This window comes from Manis javanica, chromosome 2, assembly GCF_040802235.1.
Source record: "Manis javanica isolate MJ-LG chromosome 2, MJ_LKY, whole genome shotgun sequence".
Taxonomy (NCBI): Eukaryota; Metazoa; Chordata; class Mammalia; order Pholidota; family Manidae; genus Manis; species Manis javanica.
The window spans coordinates 183632144-183648486 of record NC_133157.1 but is presented as its reverse complement, the minus strand read 5'-3'; the positions used below and the strand labels follow the sequence as shown (position 1 = coordinate 183648486).

The window sequence follows — 16343 nt, the reverse complement described above, 5'->3', positions numbered from 1 at the left end:
GCCAGGCCTAAAAACAAAAAGAATTTGGCGGAAAAATTAATGAGCAGAGACATCAGAGGCCATGCATTGCAGGACAGACATCACAAATTTAGTTCAGGCAGTAAAGAATAATAGTCAGCACACAAATAAATAAACCAAAAACAAAAGCAACCATACCCTGAAAGGAAATCAGAATTTAGAGTTGCTACATTATCCAAAACATCCAATTTTCAAGAAAAATTACAAAACATGAAAAGCATACAAAGTAGTCAATAGAAACTATCTGAGGGGGCTCAAATGTAGGACTTAGTACACAAAGACCTCAAAACATCTATTAGAAATACCTAAAAAATTAAGGAAACCATATTTGCATAATTAAAGGAACACATGACAATGATTCAGCAAATATAAATTACAAAGAAGAACCAAATGGAAATTTTGGAGTTGAAAAGCACAATAAATGAATGTAAAATTCACTAAAAGATGTCAACCTCAGACTTTGGGTAGCAGATGAAAGAAAGAGAAAATCCACCCCCAGACACATCATAGTAAAACACTGAAAGCCAGATGACAAAAAGAAAATCTTGAAAGCACAAAAAGAAAATCAACCTGTAACAGACAAGGAAAGTCTTAGTTTATCAGCTAAGTTCTCGTTACAAACAATAATGGCAAAAAAGGCAGATGACATTCAAATAACAAAAGAAAATAACTGTCAACCAAGAAATCTATATCCAGAAAAAACATTCTTCAAAAAAAGGTACACCCAAATACTCAAATAATTAATAACTAACAGAATATTAAAAGTTCTTCAGACTGAAAGGAAGTTACACAAGACAGTAACTCAAACCCACACAAAGAGCACCAAAAATATAATCATGTAGATAATTATTAAAGACTATTATAAATGCATTTTTCTTTTTTCTCCTAATTTAAAAGGCAATTACAGAAAGATGGTGGTGGCGTGAGAGGAGAAACAGAGGCTTCCTCCTTACAAAATATAGTTGGTGCGAGAGAGCAACAGGAAAGAGGACTGAGCCAGACTGCATACACTAGGAGAAAAGAGCAGACCTCACAGAACAGGGTAACGTACCAAAGCTGTGGCTCGGAGGGACCCGAGCCCTTCCCCCACCCCAGCTCTCAGGCGGGAGGAAGAGAAACTGAGCAGGGAGGGAGTGGAAGGCCTCGGACTGCTGAATATGTAGCACTGGAGATCTGCGGTGGGAGCACAAACCTACATTTCATGATGCTTTCATGATACTCGCATGATTACAGGGTTGAAAAGCTAATACAGGCAGAATTCCCGGAGAGACTGAGACTGAGATTACAGTCACTTGGGGAAAGCAGGGATCCATATCCAGCTGGTTGGGGACAAAACCTTATACCTGTGTGCTCAGCCCACTGGTTAAGGCACTGGAGACAGGCATAGCAGATGGGAAGCAGGAAACAGGTATTTCCTACCCCCAGGCACAAATACCGCTCCCCTGCGACCCCCGAAATTGCTTCAGGGGCTGAGCACCTCCAGAGAGTAGACCTTCTGGACACTAGAGGGCGCCATATACAAATATGAAATGCCAAAGGAAACTGGCCCAGAGTAAAATTAATGTAACTCCGGAGAAAGATTTAAATGACATGGACCTTATGACTCTTCCTGAAAGGGAGTTCAAAATAAAAATCATGAACATGCTAATGGAGGTACGGAAAGATATCCAAGAACTCAGGAATGAATTCCGGTCAGAGATCCAATAGTTGAAAAGCACAGTGGAGGGTATTAAAAGCAGCTTGGATATGGTGGAGAAGATGATAAATGAAATAGAAACTAGAGAAGAGGAATACAAAGAAGCTGAGGCACCAAGAGAAAAAAGGATCTCTAAGAATGAAAGAATATTGAGAGAACTCTGTGACCAATCCAAACAGAACAATATCCGCATTATAGGGATACAAGAAGGAGAGAGAGAGAAAGGGATAGAAAGTGTCTTTGAGGAGGTAGTTGCTGAAAAGTTCCCCAATCTGGGGAAGGAGATAGTCTCTCAGGCCATGGAGATCCACAGATCTCCCGACATAAGGGACCCAAGGAAGACAACACCAAGACATACAGTAATAAAAACTGGCAAAGATCAAGGATAAGAAGAGACTATTACAAGCAGCGAGAAAGACGACTAAGATCACATACAAAGAAAAAGCGATCAAGCTAACATCAGACTTCTCAGCAGAAACTTAAACAAGCCAGAAGGGAGTGGCATGATGTATTTAATGCAATGAAGCAAAAGGGCCTGGAACTTTATCCAGCAAGATTATCATTTAAATTTGAAGGAGGGATTAAACAATTTCCAGATAAGCAACAGCTGAGAGTATTTACCTCCCACAAACCATCCCTACAGTTCATTTTGGAGGGACTGCTACAGATGGAAGCATTCCTAAGTTTTAATAGCTGCACCAGACGTAATAAAACCACAGTAAAGAAAGTAGAACAGCTAATTACTAAGCAAATGAAAAATTAAATTAACTATCCCCAAAGTCAATCGAGGGATAGACAAAGAATACTGAATATGATACCTAATATATTAAGAATGGAGGAGGAAAAAAAGGAGGAGAAAAAGAAAAGAACCTTTAGATTGTGTTTCTAACAGCATATTAAGTGAGTTGTTAAGACTCTTAGGTAGAAAGGAAATTAACCTTGAACCTTTGGTAACTATGAATCTAAAGCCTGCAATGGCAATAAGTACATACCTATCGATAATCATCCTAAATGTAAATGGACTGAATGCACCAATCAAAAGACACAGAATCACTGAATGGATAAAAAAACAAGAACCATCTATATGCTGCCTACAAGACACTCACCTTAAACCCAAAGACATACACAGACTAAAGCTAAGGGATGGAAAAAGGTATTTCATGCAAACTAACAGGGAGAAAAAAGCAGGAGTTCCAGTACTTGTATGAGACAAAATAGACTTCAAAACACAGAAAGTAACAAGGGACAAAGAAGGACATTACATAATGATAAAGGGGTCAATCCAACAAGAAGATATAACCATTATAAATATCTATGCTCCCAACACAGGAGCACCCACATATGTGAAACAAATACTAATAGAATTAAAGGGGGAAATAGAATGTAATGCATTCATTCTAGGAGACTTAAACACTCCACTCATTCTGAAGTACAGATCAGCCAGACAGAAGATAAGTACGGAGACAGAGGCACTGAACAACACAATAGAACAGATGGACCTAACAGACATCTACAGAACTCTACACCCAAAAGCAACAGAATACAGATTCTTCTCAAGTACATATGGGCCATTTTCAAGAACAGATGGTATACTAGGACACAAAAAGAGCCTCAGTAAATTCAAAAAGATTGAAATTGTACCAACCAGTTTCTCAAACCACTAAGGTATGAAACTAGAAATAAGTTACGCAAAGAAAATGAAAAATCCCACAAACACATAGAGGCTTCACAACATGCTCCTAAATAACCAATGGATCAATGACCAAATTAATACCGAGATCAAGCAATATCTGGAGACAAATGACAACAATTCAACACCGCAAAATCTGTGGGACACAGCCAAGGCTGTGCTAAGAGGAAAGTATATTGCAATACAGGCCTACCACAAGAAAGAACAATCCCATATAAGCAGTCTAAACTCAAGATTAATGAACCTAGAAAATGAACAACAAATGAAGCCCAAAGCCAGTATAAGGACACTCACTTTAAACCCTTTTAAACTGGACAGCTTTTAAACTTCTAAAACTGGACAGCTACATGCAAGACATAATGAAGATTAGAGGAGAAATAAATAAAAGAGAGGAATAAAACAATAGAAAGAATCAATGAAAGCAAGAGCTGGCTCTTCGAGAAAATAAACAAAATAGATAAACCCCTTGCCAGACTTACCAAGAAAAAAAGAGAGTCTACACACATAAACAGAATCAGAAAAGAGAAAGGAAAAATCACTATGTACACCACAGAAATACAAAGAATTATTGGAGAAAAGTATGAAAAATTATATGATATGCTAACAAACTGGATAACCTAGATGAAATGGACAACTTTGTAGAAAAATACAACCTTCCAAGGCTGACCCAGGAAGAAACAGAAAATCTGAACAGACCAATTACCAGCAAAGAAATTGAACTGGTAATCAAAAACCTACCTAAGAACTAAATCCCAGGACCAGATGGCCTCACCACTAAATTTTATTAAACATTCAGTGAAGACCTAATACCCATTCTCCTTAAAGTTTTCCAAAAAACAGAAGAGGAGGGAATACTTCCAAATTCATTCTATGAGGCTAGCATCACTCTAATACCAAAACCAGGCAAAGACACCACAAAAAGAAAATTACAGACCAATATCCCTGAGGAACACAGATGTAAAAAATACTCAACAAAATATTAGCAAACCAAATTCAAAAATATATTAAGAGGATAATACACCATGACCAAGTGGGATTCATCCCAGGGATGCAAGGATGGTACTACATTCAAAAATCCACCATCATCATCCACCACATCAACAAAAAGAAGGACAAAAACCACATGATCATCTCCATAGATGCTGAAAAAGCATTGGACAAAATTCAGTATCTATTCATGATAAAAACTCTCAACAAAATGGGTATAGAGGGCAAGTACCTCAACATAATAAAGGCCATATATGACAAACCCACAGCCAATATCATACTGAACAGCAAGAAGCTGAAAGCTTTTCCTTTAAGATAGGGAACAAGACAAGGATGCCCACTCTCCCTGCTTTCATTCAACATAGTTCTGGAGGTTCTAGCCATGGCAATCAGACAACACAAAGAAATAAAAGGCAACCAGATCGGCAAGGAAGAAGTCAAACTGTCCCTGTTTGCAGATGACATGATATTGTACATAAAAAACTCTAAAGAATCCACTTCAAAACTACTAGATCTAGTATCTGAATTCAGCAAAGTTGCAGGATACAAAATTAATACACAGAAATCTGTGGCATTCCTATACACTAACAATGAACTAGCAGAGAGAGAAATCAGGAAAACAATTCCATTCACAATTACATCAAAAAGAATAAAATACCTAGGAATAAACCTAACCAAGGAAGTGAAAGACCTATACTCTGAAAACTACAAGACACTGACGAGAGAAATTAAAGAAGATACCAATAAATGGAAACATCCCATGCTCAAGTATAGGAAGAATTAATATTGTCAAAATGGCCATCCTGCCTAAAGCAATCTATGGATTCAATTCAATTCCTATCAAAATACCAACAGCATTCTTCAACAAACTAGAGAAAATCATCCTAAAATTCATATGGAACCACAAAAGACCCCGAATAGCCAGAGCAATCCTGAGAAGGAAGAATAAAGCAGGGGGGATTATGCTCCCTAACTTCAAGCTCTACTACAAAGCCACAGTAATCAAGACAATTTGGTACTGGCACAAAAAGAGAGCCTAGAGAGCCCTGATATAAACCCAACCATATATGGTCAATTAATATATGATAAAGGAGCCATGGACATACAATGGGGAAATGACAGCCTCTACAACAGCTGGTGTTGGCAAAACTGGACAGCTACATGCAAGAGAATAAAACTCGATTAGTGTTTAACCCCATACACAAAAGTAAACTTGAAATGGATTAAAGACTTGAATGTAAGTCATGAAACCATAAAACTCTTAGAAGACAACATAGGCAAACATCTCCTGAATATAAGCATGAGCAACTTCTTTCTGAACACATCTCCTCGAGAAGGGGAAACAAAAGCAAAAATGAACTCATGGGACTACATAAAACTAAAAAGTTTTTGTATGGGAAAGGATATCATCAACAAAACAAAAAGGCATCCTACACTCCGGGAGAATATATTTGTAAATGACATACCCGACAAGGGGTTAACATTCAAAATATATAAAGAACTTACACACCTCAACACTTAAAAAGCAAATAACCTGATTAACAAATGGGCAGAGGATATGAAGAGACAGTTCTCTGATGAAAAAATTCAGATGGCCACAGACACATGAAAAGATGCTCCACATCAGCAATCATCAGGGAAATGCAAATTAAAACCAAAATAAGTATCATCTCACACCAATAAGGATGGCCAGCATCGCAAAGACTAAGAACAACAAATGATGGCAAGGATGCGGAGAAAAGGGAATCTCCTACACTGCTGGTGGGAATGTAAGCTAGTTCAACCATGTGCAAAGCAATATGGAGGTTCCTCAAAAAACTAAAAATAGAAATACCATTTGACCCAGGAATCCCACTCCTAGGAATATACCCAAAGAATACAACTTCTCAGATTCAGAAAGACATATGCACCCCTATGTTTATTGCAGCACTTTTTACAATAGCCAAGGTAAGGAAGCAACCTAAGTGTCCATCTGTAGATGAATGGATAAAGAAGAGGTGGTACATATATACAATGGAATACTATTCAGCCATAACAGAGAAACAAATCTACCATTTGCAACAACATGGATGGAGATGGAGAACATTATGCTCAGTGAAGTAAGCCAGGCAGAGAAAGACAAATACCAAATTATTTCCCTCATTTGTGGAGTATAACAATGAAGCAAAACTGAAGGAACAAAATGGCAGCAGACTCAGACACTCCAGAAATGAACTAGTGGTTACCATAGGGGAGGGGTGTGGGAGGGCGGGTGGGGAGGGAAGGAGAAGGGGACTGAGGGGTATTATGTTTGTACAAATGGTGTAGGGATCACGGGAGAACAGTGTATCACAGAGAAGGGACATAGTGGATCTCTGGCATCTTGCTGCACTGATGGACAGTGACTGCATTGGGGTATGGGTGGGTACTTGATAATATGAGTAAATGTAGTTACCACATTGTTTTTTCATGTGACACCTTCATAAGAATGTATATCTTACCTTAATAAAATCATACCTTAATAAAAAATTTTAAAATAAATATATAAAAGGCAATTACATAAAACAAGTATAAAATTCTATTTGACTCATGACAAAGTCAATATATATATCATTATATATTTTGTTACATGCAATATATGCAATAATAGCACAAAGGAGGAGGAATATAGCTAGAGTGAAGAAAGTTTCTGTATTTTAATGGAATTAAGTTGCATTAATCTCCAATCGATTGTGATAAATTAGATGCATATTGTAATCCTTTGAGCAACCACCAAGAAAATAACTCAAAAATAATTTGAAAGTTAACAAAGGCATTAAAATAGGACACTATAAAATATCTACTTAATATAAAAGGCAGGAAAGGATTATGAAAGAAAAAATACATGTGACACAGAAAACAGCAAAATGGTAGATGGAACTCCAACCTTATTAAAAAAAATATGAAATGTGAATGGATAAAATACTCCAATCAAAAGGCAAAGACTATCAGATTGAATTTTTTAAAAATAACAAGATCCAGCTGTACACTGTCTACTGAAACGTAATTTAGATTTAACAACACAAATAGGTTGAATTTAAAAGGTTTAAAAAAATTTGTTTTTAAAGATGTCTTTTCCATACAGATAAACTGGGGTTGAGGGTGGGCAAAACAAGTGAAAAAGGTCAAAGGAACAAAGTTGCATTTGTAAAATGAACAAATTTCCATTGTAAAAATGAACATCATGAGTATGTAATAAAAAACATGAGTACAGCCACCATGCTGTATTGTATATTTGATAGTTGCTAAGAGTATATCTTAAAAAGTTATCACAAGAAAAATTTTTTTAACTCTATGTTGATGTATATCAACTAGACTTATTGTGGTGATCATTTTGCAATACATAGGAACACTGAATCATGTTGTACACATGAAACTAATATGGCAATTATACCTCAATTTTAGAAAGTAAACTAGACCCCAGAAAGTCATGGAATCCAGCATCTTGCCTTGAATATCTCAAATCACAACATTTTCTTGCTATTTGGGAAATGGCATAGGATTCTATTTTAGGAATATAAAAAATTTTTTCATTTCTATGATCTTAGTTTCCATCAATATTTTCCTTCATTTTTCATATGATTATTCTCCAATGCAAATAACTTATCTCAGTCATGGGTTGAAACTACAATTAACAATATGAAATGTCAAAGACATAGTTAAAACTAAATAACATGCTAGTAAAACTTTCAAACAGTATGAAACTAGGTGTAATGAAACAAAACACAAGGCAAAACTGGTTAGCAGTAGTTAGGAATGCAGTGTACTGAGGGAAAGAAAAAGTTGTACCACGCAAACAGTAACCATAAGAGAACTGGAATAATTATACCATCATCAGACAAAAGAGACCTCAAGAAAAAAATGTTACAAAAGATAACACGAGACATTTATAATGACAGAACAGTCAACTCAAGAAAATATAAAACATATATGAACATAGCAACAAAACCCCAAAATACGTAACACAAAAACAGACAAAAGTGTAGAGAGAAATAATTCAACAATCATGAAGACTTTAATACCTCACAACAACAAACAGAACAATAGACAGGAAATCAAAGATAGAGAAGACCAGAACAACACTATCAACCAGTCACTCCAACAACTGCAAAAATACACATTTATCTCAAGAAAAAATCAGAAAACATTTGAACTGAATGAAAAGGCAACATACCAAAATTTATGGGATGCAGCTAAAGAAATTTATACTATAAATGCCTATAATAAAAACAAGTATCTCAAATCAATAACCTAGGCTTCTAATTGAAGACAGTAGAAAAATAAGCTAAATCCAACTAAATAAGCTAGCCCAAACTAAACAAGCAAAAACAATAACCACAAACCAAAAAAAGGCATGGAAGGGGGAGGGCATATGCAGTTAAACTGCTACTGTTCAGGAAATGGTAGAAGTATTAACCTAAGGTAGACTCCAGAAAGTCAAATATGCATCCTGTCATCTTTAGGGTAAGCAACTAACTTGTAAAAGACTAATTAAAAAGACATTAAGACAAGAAGAATTACTAGAGTGAAAGAAGTACACATTCAGAATGATTTTTTTAAGTATATTCTATAATAAGGTATCACAATACTAAATTTATATGCACTTAGTACCATAACTTCAAGATAAAGTGAAAGTTGACAAAACTTAAAAAAGGAAGTAGACAGATCCTCATACTTCGAGATATTAACATACCCCTCTTAGTAACTGATAGTACAAGCAGACAATGAAAATCCATATGGATTTACAAGATTTGAAGGACTCAACCAATTTGAAGTAACTGACATTTATGGAGGAATACAACAACTGCAGAATACATACTTCTTAATCAATTGCACATGGAATATTTATAAAAATAGACCATGTACTAAGTCATAAGTTATAATGGATTGTAATCATACAGAGAATGTACTGACCTCAGTGGAATTAGAAATCAATAACAAAAGATAATTAGTAAGTCCCCACAAATGTTTGGAACACTTCTAAATAACCCATGATCAATGAAGAAATCAAAATGGAAATTAAAATTCTTTTGAACTGAATAAAAGACAACAAAAAAGTTTGTGCCATATAGCTAAATTGGTGATTAGAGAGAAATTTATAACATTAAATAAACATATTTGAGCTAAAAAGGGTAGGGAAAAAAAATAACCAACGACCTAAGCTTCCACCTCAGGAAGCTAGAGAAAAACATTAGCAAATCATATCCAAAGAAAGTGAAAGAAGTAATAAAATTAAGAGCAAAAATACATGACAAAGAGAAGAAATACAATAGAAAAATATTTAAGTTGGTTTTTTGCAAATTGTAATCATACAGACAGCAGAAATACAATACAAAAACATTTAAGTTGGTTTTACTATTAGTAAAATCCTAACAATATTGATGAAGAAAGTGCAAATGACAACATCAGCAATGAAGAGATGCTATCACAACAAATCCCAGATTGTTTTTTTTAATTAGGTCAACTTTAAAATAAACAACAAAAAAACTGATGTTATAGCTTAAGTATGGCAATTTTGAGCGGGGGCAGGCACACTTTTTTAGTAAGGGCCAGAAAGCAAATTATTTTAGGCTTTGGCAAGCCATGCAACTTCAGTCCCAGCTACTCAACTCTGCCTTTTCAATTTGCTTTTGCAGTCACAAGATACAGCCACAGCCACAAGACAATACGTAAACAAATGAGAATAACTGTGCTCCAAAAAAAATTTACAAAAGTAGGCCCAGACTATTGTTTGCTGATCCTTGATTTTAAGGAAACGAAGAAAGGCCTTGAAAAACACTACTAACCAAAACAAAAGGAGAAAGAAAATCAAAATAGTCCTGTATCTGTTTAAAAAAATTAAATCAGTAATTTAAAACTTTACACTTAAATAAAACTCCTAACTCACATGACTTCATGATTAATTTTTTCTAACATTAAATGAAAGTTGGAAATCTCACATTTCCTGACTTCAAAACTTACTACAAAGTTATGGTAATCAAAACAATGTGATACTGACATAAAGACAAACATACAGACCAAAGGAACTGTATTGAGAGCCCATACATAAACCCTCATATTTATGGCCATTTGATTTTCAAGAAGGGTGCCAAGGCTGTTCAATGAGAAAAGGACTGTCTTCAGCAAATGGTCTTGGGAAAACTGGACATCCACATGCAAAAACAAACAAGCAAAAACAAACCTTATACCACATACAAAAATTAACTCAAAAGAGATTAAAGACCTAAATGTAAGAGCTAAAACTTTAAAACTCTAAGACAAAAAAGAGGAAAAGCTTCATGACATTAGATTTGACAATGATTTCTTGAGTATAACACCAAAAGCCCAGGCATCAAAAGAAAATATTGGTTAAGGTACACTTTATCAAAATTTAAAACTTCCTTTCAAAGGATACTATCAACAGAGTCAAAGGCAACCCACGAGAAAATATTTGCAGATCATGTATCTAAGGGATTGATATCCAGAATTTGTAAGTAATTCCTACAACTCAATAACAAAAAAAAATTTTTAATAGGCAAGGACTTGAATAGATACTTCTTCAAAGATATACAAATGGCCAAAAAGCACATGAAAAGATGTTCAACATGTCACTAATCATTAGGAAAATTAAAATTAAAACCACAATGAGATGATACGACATCACACACATTAGGATAACTATAATCAAAAGACAGACAATAATTTTGGTGAGGACAAGAAACAATTGGAATCTATGTGCACTGCTGGTAGGAATACAAATTGTACACCTGCTCTGGAATACAGTATGACAATTACTCAAAGTATTAAACACAGAATTACTACACAATTCCACTTTTGGGTATGTACCCGAAAGAACTAAAAGCAGGAACTCAAACAGATATTTATACACCCCTGTTCACAGCAGTATTCATAACAGCCAAAAAGTGGAAGCAACCCAAATGTGCATTGATGTATGAATGGGTAAGAAAAACGTTACAGACACACAATGGAATATTATTCAGCCTTAAAAAGGAAGGAAATTCTGACACATGCCACAACATGAAGCCTGAAGCTTATTTCACTGTGCTAAGTGAAATAAGCCAGTCACAAAAGATAAATGTCATTTATTTCCACTTATATGAGTAGTCAAATTCATAAAAACATAAAACAGAGTGGTGGTTGCCAGGAGCTAAAAGGAGAGAATGGGAGTTAATGCTTAATGCAGAGAGATTCAGTTTGGGAAACTGAAAACATTCCAGAGATGGATGGTGGTGATGGCTGCAGAACAATGTAAATGTAAGCAATGCCACAGAATTGCACAATCAAAAATGCCTAAAATGGTAAGTTTTATGTTTTTTTTCTATTTTACCATAACAAAAAGAACAAAACTATTAATACCAATCTTATACAAACTCAGATTACAAAAGAGGAAGTTCACAAATTATTTAATGAGGCCAACGTATCTATGATAATCAAAACCTGATAAGGACATGACAAGGAAAGAAAAAATCACAGGCCAGTATCACCTATAAACATACATGCAACAACACTAAAGAAAAATTTACCAAATCAATTCTAACCACATATAAAAAGGATATGTATGGTTTAATAAGTATGGTTTATTCCACAAATGCAAACTTCATCTGAAAACTCAATTAATGTAATTCACCACATTAACAAAATGAAAGAGAAAAATCAAATCCACTCCGTAAATGTGATATTTGATAAAATTCAATACCCATTTAAGATTTTAAAAACTTGTTGGAAAAGCAGGAATATAATACAAAGTTTTCTTAGCCCAATAAAGAGTATTAACAGCTAACACATTTAGTAAAATACTGAATGCTTTCCACTTTAGTTGGGAAAAAAGAATGGTGTACTCTCATTATCTCTACTCTGCAGTGCAATAATGAAAGAAAAAGAAATAAAAAGTCCAAGCACTAGAAAAAAATATGTAAAACTGTCATTAGTTGTAGATGACATGACTGTGTATACAGACAATCCAAAAGAACCCACCAAAAGGTATTAGACAAGTTAGAAAAGCCACTTGATATAAGTTTAATATACTAAAATCAACTATCTTTGTACTGGTAACAAACCATTAGAGAATGAAATTTAAAAAATAAATAATGTTGCCTATAACATCAAAAAAAAGATAAAATGTAATGAAATATGTGCAAAACCTCTGAAAACTTCATAATCATTCCTGAGAAAAATTAAAGATGTAAAAATACAGAAAGCAATGTCGTGTAGATTCAAAAACTCAATACTTTGTCAACACAATATATGTTAATATGTTAATTCCTCCCAAATTAATCTATTATATTCAGTGTAACCTTAATAAAAACATCAACGGATTCCCTTTTATGGGAAGTTACAAAATTTACAAGCTAATTAAAATGGAAATGGAAATACAAAGGACCTACAATAGTTAAAGACAATCTTGAAGGATAAAAGAACCAAGTAGTACAAATTAGATCGTAAGATGTGAAAGACAATATGGTAGTGACACAGAACAGACAAATGTATCACTGAACAGACAAGGAGTTCAGATATACATCCACACACGTGACACCCGATTTACAACAAAGATTTACTGCAATTCAGTAGGGAAAGAATATTTCCACAAATGACACTTAACTGAATATCAATGGAAAAAAATGAATATCAACCTCTACTTCACACGTGAAGAAAAACTAATTTTAGATAAATCACAGAATACAATGAAGCTTCTAAAAGAAAAAAAGTTTCATCATGACGTTGGCACAAGCATAAACTTCTTAAACAAGATATGAAAAGTATTAACCATAAAGGAAAAGACTGAGAAAATTAGACCTCCATAAAATTATGAACTTCTGCTCATTAAATGATATCTTTAAAAAAATAAAAAGACAAGCCACACACTAGGAGAAAATACTGCAAAACAGATCTGTCTGGCAAAGAACTCATTTTCAATATATATATAAAGAACCACCCCTATGAAAAAGATGGAAAACCCAATTTTACAAAAAAAGCCAAAGAATTAGAAATTTTAAAAGTGAATATCCAAATAGTCCTCAAGCAGTATATGAAAAAGTGCTCATCATTAGTCATTAGGGAAATACAAATTTAAATTAAAATGAAATACCACTATATACCCACCAGAAAGGCTAAAATGAAAAAATATATACATCAAGTAATAGCAGAAAGGTGAAGTCACTGAAACTCAACGCATTGTTGGTGAGCTCTAAATTGATACAACTATTTGGCAGTATCCATTAAAAGTAAACATATGCCTATCTCTCCTAGGTATACATCTAAGGGAAATTAATACCTATGTCCACCAAAATATATGGACAAAATGTTCATAAGATCACTCTTCATAATAGCCAAAAGTAGAAACAACCCAAATGTACATCAACAGGAAAATAAGTATAAATTGTGAGTCTTTATACAATGAAATACTACAAATATATAAAGAACTACCACTCCTGCAACATGGCTTAATGTTATCCATAAAGTTAAACAAATGAACCAAGACACAAGTGATTCCAATTTAGTGAAGTTTCACCTATTTTTGAAGCTAATCTGTGTTGATCTAAGTCAGAATATCAGTCACCTGTTTTAAGGGTGCAGCTACTAATTACAAAGGGGCATAGAGGAGCCACTTGGAGTGGAAGAAATATTTATTTCTTGATCTGCATAGTGGTATACAGGTGTATACATATGTAAACATTGAGCTGTGTAGTTAAGATATGTGCTCATTTTTTTAATGAAAATATTAAGATAACTAGACTTGGAGAGAGGAAGGAGAAGGAACCAAAATTAACTCCAGATTTTTCAATAATGAACTGTGAAATATAAAAATCATAGATAATCATCACCATCAGATTAAGTTTTCCAACCCAAAAGGAAGTTGGTCTCTGACTCTTCTGAGTTTCAAAGAATTTTTCTACCCTCTTGTCCAATAGTTGCCTGGCATATGTTAATAATAAATACACTAAATGAATGAATAAGTATCTGATCTATGAAGTTACAGTTCATTTGCATCAACCATCCTCATGTTAAAAGAAACTAAAAACAGTGATTACGAAAGAAGTTTTCAACTTTACTAGCATTCACAATCTGTGTCTATTCAATACTGTGAGGATGCCATGGTAATGTCTCTTTCCTACTAAGAGAAAAAACTTTCTTCAAGATCTTACCTTGTTGTTTTTCGGACCCATCCATTCCCCAAAAAGGAGAACGAGAATGTAATATTTTCCAACTTCAAACAGAACCTTAGCAATGCAAATTAGTTTATTCGATAATGCTTGAGAATTGAGTACTCTGACAAGTGCAATAAAATTGTTTACCTCTATCTACTGAGGCAACTTTTGGAAATCCAGGTCTATCAACCCATAAAAAAATTACTCTAAAGGTAAGTCTCTAGTTTCAGCACAGCCAAAAATATGTAGACAGAAAAATCAAGTTTTAAAGCATTATGTCAAAGTGTAGGAAACACTGAATTATTCCTAAAGAAGTTGAAAATGTTTCCAGTCAGTGACAGCTACACAGCTTACCTGTTCCAGCACATCCAACTTTAACTCGAGCTTGCTGAGAACCACGTCTCCCCCCCATAGTGAAAGCTGTAGATCTGATGGCTTCAAATTCTTGATGTAGCGATTCACATAGCTCATTAAAATTGGAGTCACATACGACTCCAGCATCTTTTAGGGTGCCGTGGAGTCAAAGAAGCTGAAGGGGGTAAAGACAGAAACATTAGAAGTAATTGAGTCGGAGGTGCCGCGAAAGAAAAAGCATTTCTCAGGGACTGAAGAGGCTGAAAAACAACAGCCCCCACCAAAGCTGCCGCTTGCCTCCTCCCAGAAGCAGGGAAACCTCAAGTGGACTGCTCTGCTCCAGCTGCGACTTTCTCACTACCACAACCCCTCTCAATTTGGCAGGCCGATAGGGGGAGGAACAGGTGGTAATCTAAGGACAGCGGGTGCCCTGGAGTGGGAGAATGTAGCGAGTTGGACTCCCCTTCGTCCGCAGCACCCCTTCAGTGGCCCTGCCGCCCCACGAGGCCCTTGCTCTTCGCAACCGAGCCCAATCTACCACTGGAGAACGGAGCTGGAATCTGGCGGACTCACGCCCCTCGCCCTACTCCATCCTCGCCTGACACTCACGCCATGCAGTACAGTAGCGTCCCCTTCACCTCCCGGTACTGCCACCCGGCCCCGGCGCCGGCGCGGCTCCTGTAAGGCGCCACTTCCGGGTATGCCCCATTCGGTGCTCAGAACAAACTGTTCCTCCACCGCCGCCACTCGCCTCCGCAGCAGGACTGGAGTCCTCAGGCTGGAGAAGGCATTCCGCGTCCTCTAGCAGGAGACTTCTCAGGCTCGGGTAGCCTAGCGTCGCCGCTTCGACCCCGCCAGTGGTTAAGACAAAGCTCGAGGAAGTGCCCGGTGGTGGGCGGACCGGTAAAGTGGAGACACCGGAGATCCGGAAGTGGCGCCTGGGGGAGAAAGTGGCTGCGGTTGGAGGTCCTGTACCCCTGGGGAAGCACGGGAGGCTGCAGGTGCGATGAGGAGGCAGAAAACGGATCCTGGTGTCTAAAATCCTGAAAAACAAGTGGTTATTGTTTCCCTTGGGAAAGGGAAGGCCTAGGAATAGGAACTTGGGTTCAGTGGGCAGGCAATAAAAATAAGGCCGCAGGTTGGAGAAATGAGGTGGGAGGTGGGAGGTGGGAGGGCAGATTATTAGATGTGACGTTGTTTTGCTGGAAGAAGGGTGGACTGGAAAGAGAAATAGAAGGGATTCGAATTTGTAGTTTATAAGAATGCTTTGTTACCAAACATATAGGCAAGCTCTCGCGTTTTTACTTTTGCAAAGCAGTGGTTAGGCATTCCTAAATTTGCTGATGCGAGGTGGAGAAAGAATGGTAAAAGATTGTGGAGAACCATTGGATTGCTGTCTGATATCAAACTCAAGAAAAAAAGGAGGAAATAGAAG

General features: G+C 36.0%; 1 protein-coding gene across 15 annotated transcripts in view; it reads right to left on the bottom strand.

The window, feature by feature from the left end:
- Positions 1-15798, bottom strand: part of VPS13B (vacuolar protein sorting 13 homolog B) — an 861603-nt gene extending 845805 nt beyond the window's left edge. For 14 of the 15 annotated variants that reach the window (XR_012128333.1, XR_012128334.1, XR_012128335.1 and 11 more), the window contains exons 1-2: positions 15518-15653; positions 14909-15083 (exon numbers count right to left, since the gene is read on the bottom strand). Coding sequence is in view for 12 of the 15 variants with exons in the window: in XM_073229881.1 (XP_073085982.1) it covers positions 14909-15055 (147 nt within the window). In the remaining 3 variants the exon portion in view is untranslated. The other variant, XM_073229878.1, reaches the window with a different exon arrangement.
- Positions 15799-16343: the final 545 nt, after the last annotated feature.